The 25,888-nt window shown below is 37.5% G+C and overlaps 2 protein-coding genes across 8 annotated transcripts in view; one reads left to right on the forward strand and one right to left on the reverse strand.

Moving 5' to 3' along the window:
* LRBA (LPS responsive beige-like anchor protein) overlaps positions 1 to 25,888 on the forward strand; it is a 712,651-nt gene that overhangs the window by 397,433 nt on the left and 289,330 nt on the right. For all 7 annotated transcript variants that reach the window (XR_014812812.1, XR_014812814.1, XR_014812813.1 and 4 more), the window contains 3 exons: positions 4,126 to 4,250; positions 12,083 to 12,229; positions 14,797 to 14,933. Coding sequence is in view for 4 of the 7 variants with exons in the window: in XM_021100637.2 (XP_020956296.1) it covers positions 4,126 to 4,250; positions 12,083 to 12,229; positions 14,797 to 14,933 (409 nt within the window). In the remaining 3 variants the exon portion in view is untranslated. The remainder of the gene's footprint in view (positions 1 to 4,125; positions 4,251 to 12,082; positions 12,230 to 14,796; positions 14,934 to 25,888) is intronic.
* Positions 18,393 to 21,194, reverse strand: MAB21L2 (mab-21 like 2). The gene is made up of 2 exons (XM_084972733.1): positions 20,661 to 21,194; positions 18,393 to 20,361 (listed from the first exon to the last, which is right to left on the reverse strand). The coding sequence occupies exon 2, from the start codon at positions 20,058 to 20,060 to the stop codon at positions 18,981 to 18,983; it is 1,080 nt and encodes a 359-aa protein (XP_084828859.1). The 5' UTR covers positions 20,061 to 20,361; positions 20,661 to 21,194; the 3' UTR covers positions 18,393 to 18,980.

The following is a 25,888-nucleotide window of genomic DNA, read 5'->3' on the forward strand; positions in this document are numbered from 1 at the left end:
TCTGCCTTTTCCAGCTGATTCTCAGATTGTTCTTGTTCATTTGGTTTACTGATCAAATCACTAACCACAGTGGGCCTAAGTAGGGAACAAATAGCCAGTCTATTGACGCTTGAGTTGTATTTCCCTCTAAGATTTATTTCAGCAATCTATCTGATTCTGTTCTTGTAGAACAAAAAGTACATATTCTATATATAAAATCACAATTGTTTTATGTAGATTGTAGTAATGTGCTTTAATTTTTTGTTTACAAACATGTAAATTTGAAGTTTTTTTAAAAAGTAGATATATGCTTATACTTTGAAAGAGACAATTAGACCTACATTGTCTTTTTAATCTCAGACTTTGAAATTAGGCCAAAGAATGGGGGAGAAATAGAAAGAAAACTTAGAACATTTAATTTCAGTGTTGATCCACAAGTTTTCAAAGACTTGTATATTCAATCAAAGACTTCAGTCCTTGGAGCTTGTATACTAATAGAGAAGCTAATTACTGGACCTTTTTAATAGAGAGGGTTTTATTTCCAGATCTTATGGAGCCTAGGCTTAGATCCTGAATATGAATGCTTTTTGAGATCTTAGTTTTCATTATTAGTAGAAATGGATATAAATGAATTTTGTAAATGTGGCATCATGTAGTATTAATGCAGTTTTTTTTTTGGATGCAGATATATAGAGATAAAGGTATTTAGTGATCTAGATCTATATTTCTGAGTTCTCAGAATAAGTGATTTCTCATCTTATCCATGCATATATTTGGTCAACAATCTGTTTCCAAATACATGAAGCCTTTAAAATTTTTCTAGCCATACCATGGTGATAATCTCCAAAATACACAATAACTAACTAGTTAATTCATAACTTTATGGGTAAAGAGTTGGATTGATTTCCCAAATTTGCAGGTTTCTTAGCCTTTTTCCCCCAGAAGGGGCTTTTGGAGAAGGGGTGGCAATATTTCCTAGATAAGAGTGAAATCTTTATGTGAATAATCAAAACTTACAGTAAGTTGAGCATGGAAACCTACATATTCCCCTTTCCACTATTGTTCTAAAAATGACAAGATGTGCCTCATTTTTTTCCAGTAAGAGTGTATGTTGTTGAAAGGAGCAGAGCTGGGAGAAAACATTGAATTTTTAAGTCTCAGTCTCTTACTACGTAAATGACTCTAAACATGGGCTCATAACTATCCTTGTCTGAAAAAAATGAGTATGACTTTTTTTTTGTAAAGAACATGTATTGTTCTCACCATTGAAATTGGATGATAAGTGCTATTATTTTCAAATGAGGCTAATAATGACTCCATTTTGAGTAAGTTCCTCACGGGAGAGATTTCTTAAAAAAGTACATTGAAAGCGTTGGTCTCTCTAGGTGATTTTTGTATCCATTCTAGATCTGTGATTTTGCTTTGTCTTCAAACTATTTTAAATCGTTACAGAAAATAGACTGGTTGCACTGAGAAGGTGGTCTGACAGAGAGTTTCAGAATAGTGTAAAGATTATCATGCTAAGGTGTAGATTTCTTTAATTTGGATTTTATCTAAATATTTTTTAATTAGTAGTTTACATTTGAAGACAAATATATATAGTTAGAGTAAGTGAAACTTATTTTAAATTTTTTTCTATGGTGTTAAATTCTCAGTTTCTAATGTATTGGTGCTTTTGTTTCAGCTAAATGTCACCTTTGTGACCATTTTTTGTCAGTGTCAGTGAGCACAAAAATCAATATTATAGTTCTGTTTCCTCCTGGCTTTGGTTATTATTCTTACAGATATTGTCTTTGAGTTACCTGAAAATTTTTGAATGATTTTATTCATTTGGTTTTTCTACTGCGTGACAAAAATTATTGCACACGTGCTTTACAAGCCATCAGATTTGACTTCACTCTTGAGCATTTTACTAGTCTATTGTTACCTAATTTAGCGATAATTTTGTAATAGCAGCTTAACATCTCTTATAATTTTAATTGTTATCAAGAAGAATGACATCATTTAATTTGACTCAAAATTCAGAAGGATGGATGAATGACAAATTAATAATTTACCACCTTTGCATAATACTGAAGCATAGAATATTAGAAGGATTGATGGCAGAAAAGGTTAACAAATTTTAGCAGCTTTCATTAGCTTTACACCGTCATATGTTTGTGGTGCTGACTGAAATAGGCTTTGTAGGGGATCTCAGTCTAGGGAACTAATTACTTGTGCCGATTGCCGCACTGATGAATAGACCCTCATTGTATCATTCCCCTGAAGACGAGGAGCAGCCTGTGATTCACGACTGCATCCTGGCTGATATTTGATAATAATTTTAACAGATAAATGTAGGTAGGCAGAATGATGAAGTGCCTATCCAAGCCCCATGACTATCAAAGCCATACACGTAGCCATCTGTGTACCGCCTTTTCCCCACTCACCTAAGGAGAATTTTCTTTTATTAATTGAGTTCAAACAACTGTTTTCTTTTGTTTGTATGTATATTCTATAGGTATGTCTTATTTATTTTAAAATGATACAATATTAATTTTCATTTAAAAATTAAACGGCAAAATAGCAAAGCAGAATAAAAGAGCTTTTAATTTTGTTTTGAGGACAGCAGTTCTTACACTTTTTTATATTCCATTTACATTACTCTATATTTTCTCTGCTTTATGTATGATCAGAATCAACAAAGGAAGTCTTTGAAGTCCCTCTGTCTCACCAACATTCTCAGAAAAGAGCATAGGATTCCCATTGTTTAAAAAAATATATTTTCTTTAAATAATGCATTGTTTGTTACCTATGCCTTTATTAATCTCATGTAATTTTTAATTGATGAAGAATTTATTTAGAAATCTATTTTGAATTTTTAAAGGTAACATCTTTAAGATGTCGAGATATCAGTAACTTTTATGTGGGTATTTTGGGCCTGTCACTTGGTCAAGGCTACTAATTTGTCAAAGCTGACAGGTACAATTTTATTAGCTCATGAAATACAAGTGAGATTTTATTTTGCATTAGTAATTTTTTGGTAGAAGTTTGATTATGAATTTTTAAATTTCATTATTGAAACGTACAGGTTTTCATGCTATTATCTTTAGTGAATAAATATTCCGCAGAGATTTTTTTTTTTTTTACTGTAACTGAAAAAACTTCATATTTGTGTTTTTCTTATAAAATATTTTCCAGCATGCTGGATCATAATTAGTTAATAGGAGAGAAAGTTGACATTTATATATTGCCTTGTAAAAGATCTACATAACTGGGGAGAATATAGTGGAACTTGAATTGAGTGAACCCTTTAAAAAAATACATTTCCAAAAGTATGCTTTTGATATAGCAATTATTGCACATAATATAGCATGTAGTTTTTAATTAAATATAAAAACAGACTACATAAAACAGAAATCCAATCTGATTTGCTTGAAAATAGATTGCTATTTCACTCTATAGGAATGGTTTATTTAAAAACAGTAAATGGAAAAGAAATGCATTTTCTTGTGTTGTTCTAAGCCTCCGGGGCTAAATGTAATGAATATTTTAAGAGATTATTTTAATTAAATTCCTGCACATCTAAACAGAGTAATATTTTATTATCACATACATAACCATGTAACTGAGATATTCATTAAAGTTAACACTTTCTGGACCAAGAATTCATGGTATGATTTACTGACCTTGTGCAAAAAGGCACAAATTAGGAAGAAAAATGAAGGGGGACAGACTTTGATTAATATAGGTAATGCTATACCATATTTATAATAGCCTTTTCCCTATTCTGGTTTATAAATGCAGCCACAGAGAAAGGTGCCCTGCTGAGGCTGAAATGAGGCTGAAATCAGAGCACATGCCACTAGAGTGTGGGGAAACTGATCACACTGTCAGCAATTCATTTCAAAATGATGTATTTAGTGCTCATTTCACCTTCCAAGAAAAAGGAAAAGGAGTTCCTTAGACTGGAAGGTGATATTGTTATTTTCAAGGACATACCTAAGTTAAAGATTGCCGAAAGGGGAGTGTGAGGTGGAGGGAGAATTAAGAGGAAGGGGAGGGGAAAAAAAGGCAGAGCAAACAAGGAGAGCTTTATGCAGAAATGCAGTGCTACCACGCTGTTTGATAATTGCTAACATATGTGGCTTCTCTGTTTCATTGTAGTCGTCCTCGTGAGTTCTGGCGCCTCGACTACTGGGAAGATGACTTGAGGCGCCGGCGACGATTTGTGCGTAACCCTCTAGGATCCACACATCCTGAAGCGACACTAAAAACAGCCGTGGAGCATGGTCAGTGTATAAACCCCTCCTTGCCAGTAGCAGCAGGTACGGTCCTTGGTAATGAAGAGCATAACTTCATTACTACAAGGTACTGTAAAACGGCCCAGTACCACATTTCATGGGTATTCACCCCAGAAAGAGAAGTTAAATTTTTTATAGTTAGTGTAGGGTCCTCTTAAATTATGGTGTTTTCAAGGGTATTTATTTATGACGTTACACATGCAAAACTTACTTAACGTAGACCCTTTGTTTCAAAGGAGGAAGATAAAATATTTCTCCTTTTAAGTGACACATCCAGCTTTCAGTAAATTAATCCAGGGTGCCCGTTTTAAATCCATGAATATCAGAAAGACAGCATTTACAAACCAAATAGGTGTCTAGGTTCTGTTGTGTGTGCGGACGGTTTTCCCTCAACATGGTATTTTAGCCTGAGATTATGAAGTGGGAGAGATGGTAATAAATGTCCAAGTGCCCGGATACTTTCTGAGCCTTGATTTGTAGATGGTTGTGATAGATGGCTCCTGGAAAAAGAGAATAGACATTATTTTCATATGTTCCTGTTCTGCATCACCTTGTTATCAGAGCTTAACAAAACATTTTTCCTTTTTTGATAGAATGCATATCACTGTGATTCAGTTTCAGTAGAAGCCTGATGAGCAAATAGGAAAAACTGAAGCAGTCCTTTGTATTTGATAATATACTCTCTTTGTCTTTAGGGTTTCCTTAATATTTTGTAATTTTTTGAAAGTCAATTAAGTTGTACTGATTAAGGGGGAAAATGTTTCTAATTTTTTTTATTTTATAAAATAGAAATTCATTGTTTTTTTAGTAAGATGAGAAGTAATTTAATTTCCCTTTTTCAGGGTTATCAGTTTACCATGCAGCAGCTTATGGTTCAATGATAATATGTAGTATACAAAATAAATGTTAAATTATGTCCAATAAGGATATTAAGAATTTAGATTAAAAGTCTGTGATCTTAGGTTTGGCCTCAGTCAGGCAGCTTAACCTCTTGCACTCAGCCTTAAAGAGCCATTTCTGGAAGAAAATGTCCACAATATGTCATCAGATATAACACCAAATGTGACATCAGTCCTTTAAAATAAATGATCATAGAGAGAATAGTCAATAACAAAGTGATCTAAAAGCAATAATAGTCGCAGGGCCCTACATCTTCACCTACAGGAGGTGGAGAAGGAGAAATAAGATGTAGAATTAATTAGGCCACTTTTGCTTTTAAGGTTCAAGTACTTTTTACGTGATGCTATAGATTTTGGAGTCATGTACATTTTTTTCTTTTTCTTTCACTTCGTATTTGTTTCTCTCTTTTTTTTTTTGTTTTGGTTTTGGTTAATGACCAAACCATTGAAAAAAAATCAACCTTTTTACAGCTTTGTTCTTTTTAGTCAAATAGATGTTACCATGTGCACTTAAAGTTATCTTTCTGTCTGAATTGTCATTTAACATTGAATTTTGAGTTCTGAAGTCTATGAATTACAATGAAAATATTTTTATGAAAAATGTTCTTTATATATCTGGAGGGGGACCTGTTGTCTAAAATTGCCTGTAGGCAAACTCGTTAATTCTTTATCGTGAACTAAAGAGCAGTAACTAAATTTAAAATTTGTGATATAGATTTAATATAGAGCTTATTAAAATTATTTTTAGCAAAAATACTATGTCTAACCACTTAGGGGAAGTAAAGGATTTTTCCATAATGAATAAATTTTTATTTTATTGTTGTGGAGCTTTACCTTTCAAATAATATTATCATGTCAACTTTTTTAATGCTGAGAGTCTGCTTTTAAAAAGATATTTATTAGCAATGCTTATTTTCATTTAAGACCTTTTAAATCTTGTATAGAAGCAGATTTCATTCCAGTTACTCTAATTGGTAATTGAAATTTTAATGTAATATTAATTTCATCTGTGTTTTATTATGCACTTTATATTAAGAGAAGTTAAAGCATTTTATATAATTCTATTCAATTTGGTAATACATTTTTTGAAAAAAGATAAAAGCCTAATTAATCACACTTTATATATTTTTTATTTTAAATAATAGAGAACTGTTAGTTTTGGAACTCAGCACATAAATTGTAGTATGGTGGTATTATTTGATGTCAGTGTAATTTACGCTAATACATTAGGTAAGCAAAGAGTTTATTTTTTTAATATTTTATTATAGTATCTTGTAGTTGACATTCAGTTTTAATTTTGTGTTAATTATGAAACTCTTTGTGTTTTTATTCCAACTTAATTACAATAAGGAAGCTAATAAAAATATGTTAAGAATCAAGTATGCAAAACAAAACATGATCAAAAAGCATTTAAGGTCAGAATTTATCATGGATGAATGTTATGCTTCCATTTTGAATTTATGTAATTAAAGTAGTTATTACTGAGGATAGTATGTCGGTTTTATGCTATTTTATGACTTCTCCCTTTTATTTATAATTGATTTAACTAAAGAGACAGGACATTTTGAAAATGCAGAATCTTAAAACATCATGAAATGTATTATCGTTATCAAAGGAAGACATCTAAGAAATGCTGTTGGAGATTAGTAATGTATTTTAGTAGTAAGAGCCATCTTTTTTATAGATTGATTTGATTTGAAGGCAAGCCTCTGGTGTAAGGGTGGCAGAGTAAATACCTGAAGAGTGATGTTCTCTGTTCTGGCGATCAATACCAGCCCCATGACTCTACTTCTGGCTACCTTCTAGTTAAAAACAAATTTTTTAATTCTGACAATTTAATTGCCCTTCCCAAGTTCACATTAACTTGCTTGGGGAAAAGGGCTTTAGGTAATTTTTCAAAGAGAGACCCTCCAAAGTGGTTATTTATAAAAGTCATTTTGTAATGGGAGATTTCTTTAACTTCGCAGAAACTGAGTCATATTTTTAAATTAAAATTAGTACTTCTTCTTATGGTTAAATATTCTTTATGGAAATTAGCGGCAGTAAGCAAAGGTGGATATTTCATTCCACAGGGCATTTCCTTCCATTTTATAGTTTTAAAATTTATTAGAAATCAGTTGTAATGATTTGTAACATTCTTCCTAATGCAGAGAGACCCGTTTGTCAATTATTTATTGTCACCTTTTTGGATCTGAAAAAAAACTGAAGGCTAAAGTCTAGTCAGACTTTATTCTTTACAGATAAGGAAACTGAGGAAACAAAAGGCCAGCATAACTTTTGGGAGTTACAGAATTAAAGCCCAAGTTAATTGATGACTAGTCAGATTTTCTTATCATTGTGCTATGTTTCTTCTAAAATTCATTGTTAAATATAATGAGAATTTTATTTTCAAAATAAAGCCAGGCAAAAAATGTTTTAAATGGTGACAAGATTGATTTTAATTCAAATACTAAAGCAGTTTAGCAGTAGAATCCTGTTGAATTTAAGACATTGATTTTGTAGAGAATACACATGCTAATAGAAATATATGAGGAAAATTTAACATCATTTAAAAAGTTATCTTGTAGGAAGTTCCCTGGTGGTATAGTGGTTATGACTCGGGGCTTTCACTGTTGTGGCGTGGGTTCAACCCCTGGTCTGGATTGAATTGAGATCCCACATCAAATCACTGCATGCTGCAGCCAAAAATAAATAAATTTTTTAAAAAAGAAGAAAGAAAAGATTAAAAAATTATCTTGTAGTCACATGAAATGATACAAGTAACTCCTCTGATTTTCTAGAGATGACAGACCATGTCAAGATCCTAAATCATGTAATTCTTTACTACCTTACATAATGCCAGGATACAATTGCTTTCTTTTTTAGGAGCAACATATGCTAGGTTCTCTACCTAGAACTTTTGGGAAACCCATGATCATTAGGAGATAAACTTGGCCTATTCTTCTAGTTATGCTTTTGTAGCTTCACAAATTTTTCTAGGATGAACTTTCTTGATTTGAACCCTTTGGAAATTGCATAAACTGTAGTGGGGAATTAGGTTAGGACAATAGTTATATATAAGATATTATGTGTCCTGTTCAGAACAAACAGTTATGACATCTGCACATCACACTAAGTGGACACTCATATTTATTTTATGTACAATTCTCGTCACTTTGTTATTCCTTTTTTTTTTTTTTAACTGTAATATGTATGGACTATGGGTAATTCCATTTTCCTGGCACAGTGGACTTGTAAAAAGGGATTTCTGTTTCATAGAAACAGAAACTGATTTTTATTTACTTGCCTAGTATGTGTCGCATAGTTAAATTAATTCCTATCCGGAGCTAGCGCTAAAGAACTTGAACTTTACATTTTGAAGACCGGTTTTCTCTGAGCCCTTTCATTGCTTTTGGCCTCAGTGAATCAAGTTATGTTGACAGATTTCTCCAATTTTATGTAACAGTTGCAGTGTAGTTATTAAGTTAGGATAAATATTAAGTCAGAATAAAATATGAGATTAGGTGAAGGCAGTTGGTTGATAGCGACATGAAAATTTTAAACAGTTGTCACGTTTGGTAATAATTTTATTAACCAGAACAGCATCTGAATCAAGCTTTAAAATTAAACCAACAGTATATTTTGACTTCATCCAGTTAAACCTTTATATATGTAAAATATACTCATAGAAGATACCAAAATAATAGATTCTTGTTTTCGTGCTTGGATTGAGTGTAAGGCAAATGAAATTTAAGAATATACTTTTCCTAGCACTGATAAACATGATAATTATCTTTTATTTTATGCTTGGGACGGTTTTGTTCTAATTTTGAAAAAAAAAAAAAAAAAAAAGTTCTTTAGCAGAAAGCTATTAGACCACTGAGAATTGAATACCAGCGCATGTGGTGTATATTAGAGTAGTGTTGGTAATTTTACTGCTGCTAACTTAAAATCCTCAAGGGGGAGTTAATTACAGGAAAACCATTCTAAATATCAGTAAGCTGCATATTTTCCATGACAAGAGGTTTTTTAGTTGAGGTTGAACAATTCCAGAATCTGAGCTTATAAAAATAAGTAAATAAATAAATTAAAGTTGTGTTTGTATGCATACAGTAGACCTAGAGTACTTAAAAGTTTTTTCATAAAGTTCTACTTAATTCAAAAGTTATTGTGTGTTAATATGTTGTCAGCATGATGAGAACATTTAAAAAATTTTTAAATTTCAGTTGGAAAGGATTAAAAATTATATTTAGTGGTCATTTAAGTGAATGTGAAATTTATTCGCCAGGCCATTTTAAACCATTGCACATTGCCACTGACTACACTTACGGTCATTTTTGGATTAATGTTTGCAGATTAAATGATTTTTCCCCATCAAATAAGCTTGGTGTGCCTCAGGGCAATATTCAGAGAACGTAATGAGCAAGGTGTTGAATTTAGTTTTTTCTGATGTGTATGGCATGTGCTTGTCAAACTTAGGTTTGGAAATGAATATGTTTTTATTCTGTACCTACCTGCTTATTCTGTACCATGCTTCTGACTTAACCTTTTAAAGTGCATTATGAGAAACATAAGAATTAGTAAACTAACCAGTAAATTACATATGCATTCATATTTGTATACTGGTTATTTTTATTTTCTATGGCATAGTGGTTAGAAGCCTAGATTCTGGTCTACACTGCCTGGATTTGAATCTTGACTCCACTTCTTGCTAGCTGTGTTGCCTTGAGTTGTATAACCTCTCTGAGCCTGTCCGTTTTGCATGGCGGAAAAGGAGAATTTAGCAAAGCATATGTGAGCATTAAATGAGTTAAATATGTAAAGCACTTTGAATATTCCTTGACACATGGCAAGTATTATTTAACATTAGCATTATTATTATTTTTTTTGCTTTGAAGAAGGAGTTATAAATCCAGGAAATGAGAGTGTAGCATACTGATTTTGTACTAACATCTGACTCACAACTGTTAATTATAATTTACTTTATAAGAAAATGTAGAAGATGATGACTTCTCTTGAGTTTCTCAGTGACCAATTTATTTTCGGTAAAATTTATAGCAATTTAGAAAACATCTTGTTTGGGCTAAGAGCAATGTTTATGATTTTAGGGTAAGGAAATATAAATTCTTGAAATATAAACAATGATATAAGAACTCATACTGCTATTTTCCTAAATATTAGTCTTTCGGGGGTATATTTCTTCATAGCATTTAAGAAAGGGAAGCCATTTTAATTTGATGCTTTAAGTTCTTTTCAGCTATTTATTGAGACCTTCATATGTGTGCAGCATACAATGGGGTATGTGGGTATGAAGGGAAATCAGATTTTATTTATCCACAGAGGGTATTCAAAGCTAAATATAGAAAGCTTCTTCCCACAACTTATTTAATAGAAAGCTCCTATGATCTTATAAGTAGTGCCAATAAGTATTGTATATAAATGACCCACATGATGAACTCACAATAAATATAATAAAAAATAAACTTTTGCCATTAATGTTAACCATACCTATTAAACTGAAAGAAACTTTGATTTGTCAAGGTAACCAGGTAAGATACATGTAGTTTAGTTATTTAGAATAAATTACATAGGTACGTCTTAGTCGTGTTCCTGCACACGGAGTGTTTAATCCTTTCTGCAGTTTGGACCTTCTGTCTGGGCAGGTAGTGCAGTGGAGCACAAAGCCTAGCCATCTGATTTCTTTATCAGTAGCAGCTGCCTGGTGGATCAGGTGCTGTACCTCTGGGATTTCCCAAGCAGGAAACCCGGAACGTCAGTCGTGGAGTGAGGATTCTTGACTTTCCCTTATGTGACACTGTGAGCTTGTAAAAATCACAGTCCAGAAGTTAGTACCTGCTTTTAGGTATTTCTTAAGGAGAGAGCTGCTCAAAGCAACGGGAGTCATCTTGGAGGAATACTGGATTTTGAAATCAGAATTTTGAGTTTCAGAGTTGACTCCTTTCAGCTGCTTCCCAGCTCCTCTTTCTGGTTCCTGGATGGCCCTGGGCGCTCTGCTGAGCTGCTTCTTCACTCTGTCTCTGGTGTACAGTTTCTCTCTTTCCTTCTCTCTCTGCTGCCTTGTCACAGTGCCTGAGAGTCTGGGGCCGCTGCTCTCCACAGGCTGCTCCAGTTCAGGCAGTGTGAGGCTCTTTGCCCACAAACCTCTCCTCCTGGGCTCTCTGTTATGTTTGCCCCTGGGGTGTCCTGGCCCCTTAGTTTAAACACATGGAGGAGGTAGTGTTTGAGCCTCCACTTAGTTTGCACACTGCCTTGCTCTTGGATATTTGTATAAGGGCTGGAGTAGGGGTTTGAGTGGGGTGAAATGTGGGCTGGGGCAGTGCTAAGGAAAGCCGGAGGATGGAGTAAGAGGAAGAGCCCGCTGCTTCGAAGAGCTGCACTAGCTTTCTTAGTGGCAGATACAGCTTCAAGATCTGGCCGAAATCCTCCCTGGCTGTGAATCTCAGCTCTGACCCTTCTTTCTTCTCCTCCACAGCCACTCCCCAACCATTCCAAAATGTGTGTCAGTATAATAGTATCTGCAGGAATGAACCAGTCTTCCTTTTTTTTCGGTGTTAAGTAGGTATTGTTTCCAAAACTAGGTCCTGATTTTTTTTCTACCAACAAAATTTCCCCCCCACATGTGCTACTTCTGAGGAATCCTCTTCTGGCCTAACTATAAGTAAATAAATGGCTCGGTGAGCAGTGCAAGGGTCAGGTTTAATGGGATTAGGGTGCTTGTTCAGGGTAACATTAGACTAGGTTTGGGGAATCACGTTTGTCAGAAGGAGCACGTGGACCATCCCGAGCCCTTTCCCCACCGTGGGCGACTCTGTGTAAAAATGATGGACCGCCTTGGCCACCTCTCCTTACCTCAGTTCCCTGCCCCTCTGCAGGGTACTCTTCCCAGAGCTGATGGACAGCTTTGTTTCCTTTTCATTTCAGCTGCAGATGAAGATATTCTTGCTAAAGGAAAACAGTCCATCAAGAGTCATGCTTTGGGAAATCAGAACTTGGAAAACGAGATCCTCCTGGAAGGCGACGACGATACTCTGTCATCCGTGGAAGAGAAAGATTTAGAGAATCTCACCGGTAAATTCAGTGGCTGTGCACATACTTCCGCTAGCTCTGGGCCAATAAGCATCTAATTACTTACTTTTCCAGCTGTGACTGCCAGGCCTACCAGCTTCACCCCCACAGTTCCATTAAATGAAGATTGTTTTTGTTCTTCCAGACATTTTCCCCCCAATCTTCAATACTGTTCCCCAGTATTTTTTTCTATTCTATTCATTCTCTTTACCCTATTCATCTTTCTCTTTTATGAATAATCTTTGCTAAAAAAAGAAAAAGTATAAAAGCAGCAACAACACAACAAAATTGCTTCACCCATCTAAGGGGAGTTAGCTAATCTCTACAAAATGAGAGCTATAAATAGAATTATGCCAATTGTTTTGTAAATAAAGCTTGGAGGCAGATGAGCTATTTGCTTTGATATACAGGTCTTAGGGAACATGCTGCATATACATTTAACTCTCTCAAAAAATCCATTCCAAGAATGCTATGGCTTTTCACCGGATTCACATATTTTACCTGATGTAGGAATTTTGATTTGCGTTCTGCAGATTTTCAGTTTTACTTCCCTTATGGGAAAAATTCTCTTGTTTAGCTTGAAATTTTAGTCATTCATTAAATGGCTTTTTTTCTTTAATGCCTGTGACTCTCTGTCCCTCAAGGAGGCAAGTCTGAAAGATTCTACAACTTCTATAGGTGAAAATTACATACCCTTCTATTTTGATAATTTTAATTTAAAAGGCATGAAAAATCTTTTATTTAGTGACATATCTGCAGCCTGAGCTACCATGCAGTGAATGATAATGAAAAGCAAAAATAGATGATGGTATCTTCTCTGATGACCATAAATCTCTCTGTAAAATAAAATTAATTGGAGCATACGTGTGTTCAGGGATTTGGGGCGGGAGTCGGAGAGTAAGGTGGACACTGCTATTCTCTAGTCTTTTCCTTCACATCCATTTACCCATTTCCTCCTCCTTTATTTTGCTTCTATTCTTGCTACTAGTAATACATTCATACAGTAATAGAGGTGAAAGGGGAGTTTAATTATATAATCTTGACAATGGCAATAGGATTAAGAAGTAATCCACACTAATAAAGTGGTGTGGGTTAGAAATGAAGTGGAAATTGTCAGGGGCCTTCTGTAGGACCTAGGCTGCCCTAGCTCCTACAGCTGTCTGCTTACCCTGTAATTGAATGTCTGAGAATGATTGAAAAAATGTTATTTCTTCTCAGGATTACATGCTAATGTACGGAGGGCAAAGGAGACAGCAAAAGAACACATAGCTGCTTATTTCATCCATTTATAGGGATGAGCTTTGGGAAATCATGGCTGTTCTGCAGCTCTCTGCTGCCCATCTGCAAACACAATGTATTTTGTACATTGGGAATAGAGGGCAAAACCTGCTCTGATCTCCGCAGAGCATCCCTCCTATTGTCCTGCTGGCACACATTAAGATTGATGCGAGATTAAAGACCAACACCCTTCTAACAATCGATGGGAATGTCAATTCATCTGAATTTTGAAACACTTATTCACCCATTGATTACCTGAATAGGTGTACTGTGTTTATAGGCACTATATTAATTCAGAACTATAAATGCCAATTTTGTCTTGCTGTTTTCTTCACCTATAGGATTTTGACAATGAGGAATTTACGTGGGATTTCAAATTTTTACTACATCTATCTCTACATTGCTATATACGGATATATGTATAATCATTATTTTTAGTCCTTATTTTAGGTTTAGCTCTAATATGTTTTATGCTCCCCTATCTGTAGTGAATCTATTGTGTTCAGTAGCAGGCTGATTTGTCTCTTTGATAAGCCCTGTGGAGATTTGATTATTCCAATAAAAATTCATTCACTTGGAAACCCACCCTCCAGCTGTTTACTCCCAGAGTCCCTGAACTACACTAATATTAGATTTGGACGCATTGAACAATATTTAACAGTGGAAAGGCAGGCTTAGAAAAGAAGTATTTTTACCACTCTTTCGTGGGGTACAGTTGTTATGGAAGAGGTTTTGTTTCACCCTGACACAAAATCTTTATCAGAGAATATGGTTTAATGTTTCCCACTTCACTAATAAGCTAGTGATCTTTTTGCAATCATGCCTCAGCCAAACTCGAAGCTAACCTCTGGCCTTGGAAGCCGATTGAGTCTTCCTTGCTCGTAGTTGTTGTTCCATGTTGTTTGGTAGCCTGAGGCTTGTTTTCTAAATGGAATGTGGATGGACTTATTTAGGCAGAGCCACCTTCTAACCAGGAGATTAGACCAAAGCCTTGCAGACTCCCTGTAACATAATTGCATCCTAGTTTACTGTCATCATTAACCGCCTATTACAGATCTCTCAGTGTGCAAACCCTAACTTGGCATTTTTAGAGGAAGGTTTTGGGTGGACGGAATTTGTAAGTGTGAAAGAAAGGAGTTGACTGGCAATTCAGTGCTAGAGGCGAGAATTTAAATATTAAATGAAATTTCTGCCTGAATCCACTTAGTTTTTGTTTTTGGTTTTGTTTTGTTTTGTTTTGTTTTTGGAAAATGTCATTCCAGCTTGTTCAGCTGATCTTTTCTTTTTGGCAGGTCCTGTTAGCCTGAGCACACCAGCTCAGCTTGTGGCCCCCTCCGCTGTAGTCAAGGGCACTCTTTCAGTCACTTCCTCTGAACTCTATTTCGAGGTGGATGAAGAAGACCCTAACTTCAGGAAAATGGACCCCAAGGTGAGAAGATGAGGAGTGGGTTTCATTTCTATGGATTTTTTTTTCCCCTTATGATGGTGCAGTGGGCTGCTATTTTACTATTGGCATTAGTTAAATCTGATAGACATAGTTTGAATTTCTTGATGAATTGGTTCTGCCTATATGCAACACAGCTCTCTCCTTTAGCTTATGATTCCCTTACCACCTAGTTAGATTATTGAAGTTCATTTAGATTCAAAAACAATTTCCACTTAATTGCATTTATCATTAGCTCGTTCAGAGGTAGGAGAGAACCTCTGGGGAATAGCATCTATAAATATATTTTGCCTCAAAGGGTCCAGGGTGAATTAAGCTACAAAATTCAGCGAGGTTGAGAGTGGAATTATTTTGTTTAGCCTTTATATTTTCTGGCTATATTACCAATATATCACTCTCCTTGCTTTGTCCTCATGACTTACTACTCTGTCGTGCACGCAAGCATGTCTTGTGTGTGAGATACCTCTGTTTCCCATTACCTATGGTCGATTTTACAAGGCACTGCATGATTTCCTATTCTTAAATGAAAATGTAATTTCCCCTTTAAAATGTATTTCTGATTACTTTTCAGACCTTGGCAACTTTATTTTACTAAGAGACATTTGTGGCACAGCCATAAAGCCAAAATTAGGTTTATTTCATGGAAGTGAATGGTAAAATTTGTCCTGAGAGGAAACAGTCTCTTTTAAAATGAGCAAAATAAGCAACCTGTAGAAAGAGAAGAGGTTTTTTAAAAAAATGAAATCATTTATTTTATAGGCTGTGTGTGTGTGTGTGTGTGTGTGTGTGTGTGTGTGTGTGTGTCTCCACACACACAATTTTAAGTTTATTGGTAGGAAACTCTTTGAGTTTGTAGTCATGTGAATTATTAAAGTTTAGTGACTTAGAAGTATTTAAAAGTTGTTCTTAATGAAAAGTTGTAATTTTATGAAAAACTTTGTAAATTATCTCTTGTCTTACGCATGTTTCTAGCACATGGGTTCAGCACTGCTGCTTTTATTGAGACAGGACTTGGTAGACTGTTTGAAAGAGTCTGTGCTGGAACTGATTGTTTTGAGCTTGAGAAGGCATCGAAATCCAATGTAAAGAAAATTTTAATTCTAAAATTACATCAACTCTTCCACTCTGTTGCATGTCTGAAATGTCTGATAATGTATTTTAGTATCTTTAGGAAAGGAAGGTAACCAAAATGGTTTAAACTCTCTAGTTTATGGTAACTTGTGAGTTCAAAAGCTGAAATTTAATTCAGAATATTCTGTTATTCTTTTGGAGGTACATGACTTAAAATCTAAAATGTGATTTAAGCTAATGAATTGTCCTCATTAGTAAAGCCTCTACCAGTGTTTGCGATTAGGCTCTTTGAAGTTTCCTTTTGGGGAAAGTTATAACTTCTGTTTCTGTCTAATCTTAGTCTGTGCAACATCGTTAATTTTTTCCCTGCTGCTTGTGCCATACAGAATCTTTGAGACTAATTACAGAAATTGTACCACTGCAACCTACCTAATATTAGAGAAATCAAAACTTCTATTTTATATTCTTAAATTTTTTCCAGGCCATTATTGGAATAATTTTGATTTTGTATAGACATTGGTGCTTTAAAGTATTTTGTAAATGAGGACACTGGAGTGTTTTTCTTCTTTTGTTGGTGATACCTGCATTTAGTTAAATTAGCATGGAAAAAAGATACTGAATTTGGGAAATTTTTCTTTCTTCTTGAAAAGGCTTAAAACTTTTTTCCCTGGGATAGTTGGATGGAAATATGTGCCTAATGCTTTAAATACTTTTGCAAGTGACAAAATGGTCATTTTTAAGATGTCATTTTAATCTTTTAAACTAAACATTGTGCCCTTAAGTCATTTCTTTGTAGGTGTAAGCACCTACCACTTGCCTTGAAATTGATCTTAAACATCAACATTTCCCCTGAGAATAAATTTACTTATTATTATTTTAAAAATTAGTATATTTGTCTGAGCCATTTAGTATTACAGTGAGTTTATATCTGCAGGAAGAGAGACCTAGAAAAAACCTGTGTATATATATGTGTGTGTGTGTGTGTGTATATGTGTGTGTGTGTATGTACTATATATATGTGTGTGTGTGTATATATGTGTGTGTGTGTGTGTGTATATATATGTATGTTGAAAGAGTGGAGATGATTTCAGATCTGATAAGATCGAAGCTTATATTTTTAACTCATAACTATTTTCACTAGGGAATTTCTGAGAATCTTAAAACTTAAGCCTGTTTAATCAAGTAAACTAGGTAACACAGCTCTAAATAAGTAGCTTCCTTGTTTTTCATCCATCTCATCCAGCTCATCCTCCTTATAACTAACTACCCCCCACCAGACTTCTTCCTCTGATCTTTAAAATTGCTTTTTAGAACATTTTTCTTTGTACCTCTCACTCATGGGTTTTTCTCAATCAATTTAAAAAAACGAGCTGTTTCAAAGGATAAATTTTAAAAGATAGCATCTAATATGTGTTCTATACCTGGGCCTCTCATTAGCATATCTAATGGGGTATATAGTTAGCTCCTGCGTAAAGAAGATGAACTAGTTTCTTTGGGATGCTTTCAGTTTTACTAATCACTTTATTTCATAATCAGTTATGTCCTTGTATTAAAAAGAAACCTTTGTTAAACTTGAAACATTGAAATGAATACATTGACTTGCTACCTTAAAAAAGCAGGAAGAAGCGAACATACTTTTCTTATATGTAATTTTTCTTTGGCCATAAAAACTGTATCAAAACCTTTTTTATTTAAATAAGCAACCTCTGAATAATTCTGGGACTTTGATAAAAAATCATCATAGTTACAGCATTTATAAGTAAGCCATTAGAAAACTTGAATTGATAAATCTAGATTGTTCATATCACCATTTGTTGTGGAAACCATTTTATTCTCTTCCAGTGTGGCTGATTTAATTGTTAGGTTTTTAATATTTAAAGCTTCAAGAGGACAAATGATTGAAGGAAAAAGTACCAACCGATTGTGTTAACTATTCAGAAAAGAGCCATAAATATTTCCTTTGCAATTTAGACCCAGAGTGGATTTTTTAAAATTATGGCATAGGAAAGCAAATTTCTTAATTTTTAACGTGAAGATTTTTTTCTATTTTAAAAAATAGTATCAATATCTGTTCTTCCATACAAAATATGTTCTCTTTTCAAGTGTGAAATAAGATATTACTTTTAATCTTAAAATCTAGAGAACAAACATATTATATATAGTTGGGCAAAAGTAATATTTTCTCTTTTCTAAAGATTTTGGTGATAACTTGAATGGTTAAATCTACAAAACGTGCTACAATTGTAAATTTGGAAAACTAGAATTAAGATGGCAGCTTCTTGCCTTTAGTTCCTCCGGTTCACATCTTTACATTGTAAATTAGAAATTTTGATCTCACCTGCCTTCATTTAAGAACAGTCCACAAACAGTCAATTACAACGTAAAGTAATATTTTTATTACTGTTTTCGACAAGACTGCTTAAGGTGAGGGTAGAGGTGCGAGAGAGGGAGGGGCACATCTGACATTGGCACTGAGATACATTTAACATCAGCAAAGTTTTGTTTAAAAGAGAAATTTTACATATAATTAAATACTTTTTCACTTGGTGACAACATTCAGGCAACCCAAAACAAATTGAAGACAGACAGACAGAGAGAAAGAAAGAGAGAGAGAAGTAAAAGGGAGAAACTACAATACTTTGATTTGAAAATGTACCTTGGGTTTCATTTTGTGGTGGCAAAGCCCGATTGCTTCTTTTGTGTGACCTTTTAAATTCACATTGTTCGGAAGAAAACGATCACTTTTGTGCAAGAATGTGATTTTGTTTGTTTGGTTGGTTGGTTTGCTCTCCTTTTGTTCGCTCGTTAATTAGGGAGGGTCTTCTGTTGGGTTCTCCTTCCTTTTAGGTGGCTCACAAAAAAGTTTGTGTCTGGAGTTTCCGCTGTTGGTCGCCCAGTTGTGTGTGTTGTGTGTCTGAGAGCATTCCCGTTTGTGTCGCTTTTCAAGCAGTCCCTGGCACCCTATAGTTTATCCAGGCTTTTGGGATTGGTAAGAATTTCCCTGGCCAACCTCCAGGTCTGCTTGGCAGCGCTCTCCAGGGCCGAATGGGGCTTGCCCTGGAAAAGGTCGAGGTTGGGCAGAAAGTAGTGAGGGCAGCGGCGGCACTGCAGGCAGGAGATGAGCTGCAGCAGGATGCCGTTGAGCCGGTCGCCCAGGCACGCCTCGTCCCAGTCTGTTTCCCTCGGGTGCTTCTCGCACTCGTACAGCAGCAGCGTCTTCATGTGGTAGTTATTGAGCGGCTGGCCTGGCAGCTCCAGGTGGCGGTCCCGAAGCGTCTTCAGCACGGAGAGACACTTGTTTCGGCAGCCGCCCATCAGCAGGCGGTTCTCAGCTTCACCGAACTGTAGCACCCAGGCGTCGCTCTCCGCAGAGCTCTGCTTGCCGGTCAGGGAGTAACACTCCTTAGAGAGCAAGTTGAACCCTTCGGCCTTGACCTCCGCCACCCGATTGGGGCCGGGCCAGGGGATGTGGGGCATAGGCCACTGGGCCGCACTGCGAGGCCAGATACCGGTGCACTTGAACGCAGGAGTGATTTGCACCACGTAGCGCTCCCTGATGCGCAGCTTGACCTCGCTGGTATCCGCGATCATCTTGACCACATCCCGGTAGCTGCACTTGTCCACCGCCTGAGCCACCAGCGTCTGGAAGCGTGAGCGGATCTTGCGCGCAGAGAGGTAGCCGGACGCTGTGATGAACTCGACCCAGAGAGACATGCTCCGCTTCCGCCCATCGCTCAGCTTGAGCACTGCGCAGCCGGGCAGCGAGCCGTCGTCCACGAAGTTGAAGACGCCCATCTGGTTTAGGTAGAGCACCACCTCGAACTCTGTCGGCGAGATGACCTCCAGCCCCTCGTAGCGAGCATCGATCTCGCTCAGGGAGCTGATGAAGCGGGGCTCCTGTACCTCCACTTCCTTGAGCACGTCCGAGACCACCTTACAGACCTCCCGGATGGTCTTGGCGATGGCCGCCTTGCGCGCCTGGCAGCGCTCCGTGTAGTATTTGTTGAGCTGGTAGACCAGCTTGGCCTGGGCGGCGATCATGTTGGGGCACAGGTCCGGGCTGTACACCGGCGTCTCGCAGTACGTTGAGGGATCCAAGGCTCAAGCGCTGGTGGTGGCCCTGCGGCTTGCGAAAGAGGCGCTGCGCTCCCACTAAGCCCCACTTTCACTCTTGTTTTCCACCTGGGCTGGCCAGCTGGTGCTTCAGCTGTCTCGCTCTCTTTCAAAAGCTTTTCTCTTATCGAGAAAATAAGAAGAAGAAAAAAAAAAGGTGATCTTTGAAAAAGAAAAGTACGTGCTGAGACTTTTTTGCTTTCTCTTGATAAGCGAAATAAAGATGTGCCTGCGGGAGAGATGAAGGGGAGGAGGGAAAAGGGCAGGGGGAGAGAGAAAAATTCAGGTTACCAAGAGGTTAGGCTTAGACGTCTGCATCAGAGATGGCCCGGGAATCTGGAAATCAGGTCTTTTAAGTGCCAGAGTAAATTTAAAAATAAAAGCGAAACATTCAGTGTTTCATTCTTAAACTTCTCCCCCACGCTGGTCGCCCTTCTTCATTCAGCTTAGGTGAGTGCTTTTCTCCTAACCCTCCCCCGAATGGAAGGTGAAGGGTGTAATTAATGTCCAGAGAGCAGTGAAGTGCACCTCCGTCCGCGGCACGGAGGTTCGGAGGTTCGCAGACGCCTGCGCTCTCAGCGTGTGGGTCTGGTCTCTTCTCAGGGGGTCCTCTTGTAGTGGTTTTCCTCTTCTCCTACTGGAGGCGTTGTTTGGACTGGGTTGGTTTGTTTGCAGTGGGTTCTTCTTGTCTGTCTTAGGTGCAAACTGCTGGAAGTTGGTTGATATTCATTTCTGCTTCGTAATTTATAATTTTGGCCCTCACAAAGTCTATTTTAGTGTGACGAGGTCGTTGCTTGCTTTGCATCTGGGGTTTAGTTATAACGATTCGAGGGTTTTTCCTCTCCTCCCCCTTTAGGTTGCTTGTGCAGATTCCACTTTCTGAGTCGTCTCTCCCTCCTCCCCTCTGATGTCTCTTTCCCTCTCGCTTCAAATCTCTCTCCCTCTCCCTCCCTCTCTCTCCGAGTCTCTCTCTCTCTCTCTCTCTCTGAGTCTCTCTCTCTCTCTGAGTCTCTCTCTCTCTCTTTCTCTCTGTCTCTGTCTCTTTCTCTCTCTTTCTGCCTTGCTGTTTCCTGGAGTTATTTAGTTTATGAATGGTCCTGGGCCATCATGAAGGGGGTGGAGCTTTAGTTCCTACAATCGCTATCCGAGCTGTCAGTGCTTTAGCCAATCCGAGAGAGAAGACAGGCATGCTTGGCAAACGGTAGCAGCCACCGCTGCACTTGATAAAGAAAGGGGGTAAAGAGAAGTAAGAAAATAGGAGGAGATAGTAGAAGTCGAATGCTCACACGCATTTTACAGCCCCTTCTTTTTATCCTCCTCTCTTAACAGTTGCAAGGAAGAAAAAGAGTATAGAGAAGGGACTTCTTGGAGATGGCTGGGAGAGTAGCAGTGGTTCAGAAAGGTTCACTTTTTTTTTCCTATCAACATTGTGAAGAAGGTGCAAACTCTAACAAAATTACTTTGGCTTGAAGGCAAATGGGAGGAGGAAGGGCAATCTGGGAAAGGACCTAAATTTTTCTAGATTTTTTACTCTGGCAGAGTCTTCCTCCCTTTCTTTCCCATCCTCTCCCATTGTTGCCAAGACCCAGAGTAATTGCTGTATTTGTTGCACCAGTTTTGGGGGGGGGTAGACATGGGGTGAGGATTTATAATCATAAATCTCTTTTCAGTAATTTCCATATGCTGTTGAAAAACTGGGCAGGGCAAAAGTAGTGCAGGCACCTTGTTTCATAATTACTCATAATTAAGATTCAGATATATTTAATGTTATTACTTTGTTACAAGGACTAACTCGTTATTAGAATATGTTTAAGTTGTGAGAAATGGTGCAGATTTATATATGGTGGAATTTTGTTGAATATATACTTTTATATTAAGCCACTAAAATTATTTTAAATGTAATAAAAATGAAGGGAAGTAAATGTGAACCTGAGTTAAAGTTTTCTTAAAATGTTAATGTTGTAAACCTAATTTTGAATATATTTTCAGACATTACAGTTTCATTTGTAAAATCATTTTATTTTCTTTATAGACTCTTGCTTTTAAAAGACTTCACTGCTGCAGAAATCTATAACTATCCTGTTATTGATTACACAGATGGCTTCACTCCTCCCTTGGCATTTCAGTGAAACTCATGCTTGTGCTTTTAGTATCTGTATTATCCTTTCAAGCTCTACCCTTGGTAGCCTTTAGGTACTTATGGTTGAAAAAGCTGTAGCAGTGTTTCTGATTTGCTTAGAATTGAAGGTTTATGTTTGAACTCAGATGTGTGGATTCTGAGTCTTTTTTAAGACAAGTCGAGTATATGGGAATATTTTTAGTTAGATTTTGCATCTTAAATTCTCAGATAATGCTGTAACAATAAAAATCTATGAAGCCGGTTGTGCGAATTCATTTTGCAAAACCCGGTATGCATAGGCGGCTTTTGCCAAACACAGTGGCAAGGCTTGACTTGCTCTCTAAGGCTGAACCAGGTGAACCTGAATTCAGTTGCCTAGCGAAAGTTTACTTCATCTGGTACTTGATGCCCAACACTTGGACTTCTCGGTTCTTTCTTACACATCTAGCGCAGACCACTGGTACCTTGTCACCCGCTTCACTCTCTTTGCTGAAGTCTTTTTCTAAAAAAGTTTGCCTTTTTTTTCCCTCCTCTCTCTCAGTCAAGTCGGATTTGTTGTCAGGGACCTGTCTTCAGTGGCCAGGAGTTGGGAAGAACAGTGGGCAGTAAGCGTCCGGGAAACTCAGGGACGCCGAGCTTTGGTCGCCTAGTCGGGAGCGCAGAGGCTGGCGGCGGCGGCGGGTTCCCGGGCCCCCGGGCTCCCGGCTTCTCGGGGTGCGCGGCCGGCGCGGGGACCTGGGCTGCGGAAGGATGGCCAGGAACCCCTCCGCTTCGGGGCCGGCGCGCGTGGGAAGCCCGAGCTCGGCCCGGGCGCTGGCTGTCGGCGGAGGTCACGCGGCGCCTGGGGAAACCTTGCAGGCAGGAGGGGCCCTTCGCGGCAGGAGATTTGTTGGCGTCCAGGACGGGGTCCCGAGCTGCTGCTCCTAAGGGCAGTTACCGGGCGGAGATTTGCGGCGGGGCCCGCGGGTGCGGAGCTTTTCCCCTCGACCTCGACGCTTCCGCGCCCGCGATCCGGGAGCGGCCGAGGCCTCGCGCGTGGACCGCCCGGGCCCGCGATGCCCGCGGGAGGGAGTGTTTGCCGAGAGCCCCCCGGGGGACGGCGTTGTCCTTCCACCGCGCTCCCGAGCCCGCGGGCCGGCGCCCTCCGCCCTCCTCCGGCCGCTCCCTCTTCGGGTGGGGCGGCCCGGGCGGCCCGAGCCTTGGCGCCCCCCCCTCCCGCCCCGCAGCCCACTCCGCCTCTCCATCAGGCTCGCTGGCGCGACCAAGTTTCGTCCCACCCTGGCCCCCTGCTTTCTCCACTTTTACGTACCGAGGTTGAGGGATGATAAAACGTTACAAATGTTTTGATTTAAAAACAATTCATTACCAATTTACCCTGTCCAAGGTAGATGCTCTAGTAAATAATAAATCAGTTAAACAAAGGCGACTTTAATTTATTGCGGTGGTACTAATTAGAAACATCATTTGAGCAATAAACTTAAACACTTCCAGCAAATAATGCTCCCTCTTGCTGGTTCCCTTCCCTCCCCCTCCCCCACCCTAACTCACTCTGGCTGCCTCTGCTCTAAGAGCTGCTTCAGCTGTGTATTTGCGGATCCGCTCTTCCTCTGGTTGAATAATTGAAGGGGGAAACGGTATCTGAGGAGGCTGTAATTGAAGAGCCCCTGTCACCTCTGCTTTTATGTATGTTAGTATAGAAGTCCATCAGCAGCTCCTTGATGGTGTATTAAAACGAAGTGGCAGCCCCTTCTGCAGGAGATACTGTATTCTATTAAGGGAGACCAAGTGAGAGAAAGAAACTCTAGAGGCTAAAAGCCACCTCAAGTCTTCAGACCGATTGATCTGTATTCTCTTGTTATAATCCGTCTCATCATACTTGAGTTAATGAGGCAAAAGAGGGGGAGCGAAATCTGATGGTCCTTGATAAATTCATTAGGGAGTCTGCAGGACATTTTATTTGACTGTTAAACATCTTGTTTGTTTGGTTTAGGCAGTGCCAGCATCAGCATGCTTCTGCCCAGACCTATCATGTTGGGCTGGCTGCAGACATTCCTAAAAAGAGGAGAGGGACATTTAGGGTGTGCTTTGATTGATTTTGTTTTGGATTTCAGGTAGCCATAACCTTCAGACTTCTCTAGGATTTACCATCATCATCATTACACTAGAGACATTTTATGAGATGGTAGATAATACTGAGGTGGACATGTTTTTTAGTTATTATATAGTAAAATACATACATTTAAACTTTTAGCCTGGAAACTTCCCATTTCCTTAAAAATATGAGTCAAGTTATAGCAATTATTGTACTAGGTTTTGAAAAAGGTGAATGTTTAAGCTCCAGAGGAGTAGTTAGATTATATATTAGATCCTGTTTTTACTTGGTTGTGGTTAAATAAACTTTTAATTATGAATTGAATTTCCTCGTGCAGTGAAACACTTATGGGTACAGAAACTGGGAAATAAAAAATTCAGCTATTTATACAAATATGATGGTTTCAAAAGAAAATTTGTATATCTTAATTTGAAGACCTTTTTATATTTAAAATTAGAAGCAGAAGCATGTATTCTATGAATGCTGCTAAAATAAGGTGATGAGTTGACAAAATACTTAAAAAACTGAATGTTATTTCTAATTGAAGAATAGTGGGCAATTAAGTTAGAATGCTGATCTTATAAGATTTTATTCTATGACAATGCAGTACTTGATTTTTCTCAGTTTATCCAATTATGGTACTTTCTTGAATAGAGACTTCAGTCATATTTGCATTCTGCAATTGACTTAAACAGCCTCAGCTTAAGTGCTTTAGAAAGAACCCTGTTTTCCATTTATAGGCAAACAGTATAAGAGAAAAAAGAAAACTAATGCTCTTTGCCTGTCATTTTTATACATTCCTGCACTGCTGATGAAGCTTGAACTGCTGCAGGGAACGTATGGATTTGAAAAGAAATGATGCAGTAGTTCATGTTGTGTTTCTCAGAAGCAAAACCAAACTAATGGCTGAAGTCAGTGCTTCTGTACATCTGACAGTTATAATCCTGTTTACATTTCCAGAGAATACAGAATCCTTAAACTGTTTTATTTTTTGCTGATCTTGACTTAGAATTGTGTTTACTGAGTTAAACTTCAGTGCAGTTTTTACTTTATCATATCATTGGGACTTAAAAGATCTCCATTAATTTATTATCTGTATAAATAACATACTGTCTTTCAATAATCTTCCCTAAAGAGTATTTAGATTTTTAGATTATATGATTTTGTGTTCCCAGAAAACATTTGAGAATTATTCAAAAAATAATCAGATCATTGACTTTAAAAAAATCAACTTTCTGAGGGATTTAGGTTTTTTTGAAAGACAAAGGACCACATGTTTACCTGTATATATTCTTATCTCTAAATTCTAACTTTAAAACATCTATGCAGTTGGTAAGTGTTTGATTCTCATATCCCCATTCATCATATTTATTAAAATGCTTGTTTTTTTTTTTTTTTAATTCTTTTGGGGGTGGGTCAAAATGTAAAAGGGGAAATAAAGAGCTATTAAATTTTCTGTATTTAAAAACATAAAAATGGGAAGAAAAGTGCTTAACCCAAACACAATTTGTTAGTGTATTAGTTGATGAAATTTTATTGAATTAT

This window comes from Sus scrofa, chromosome 8 (assembly GCF_054392235.1).
Source record: "Sus scrofa isolate SSC_HxYL_T2T_F1_AM1 chromosome 8, Sscrofa_HxYL_maternal_Yorkshire_Landrace_v2.0, whole genome shotgun sequence".
NCBI lineage: Eukaryota > Metazoa > Chordata > Mammalia > Artiodactyla > Suidae > Sus > Sus scrofa.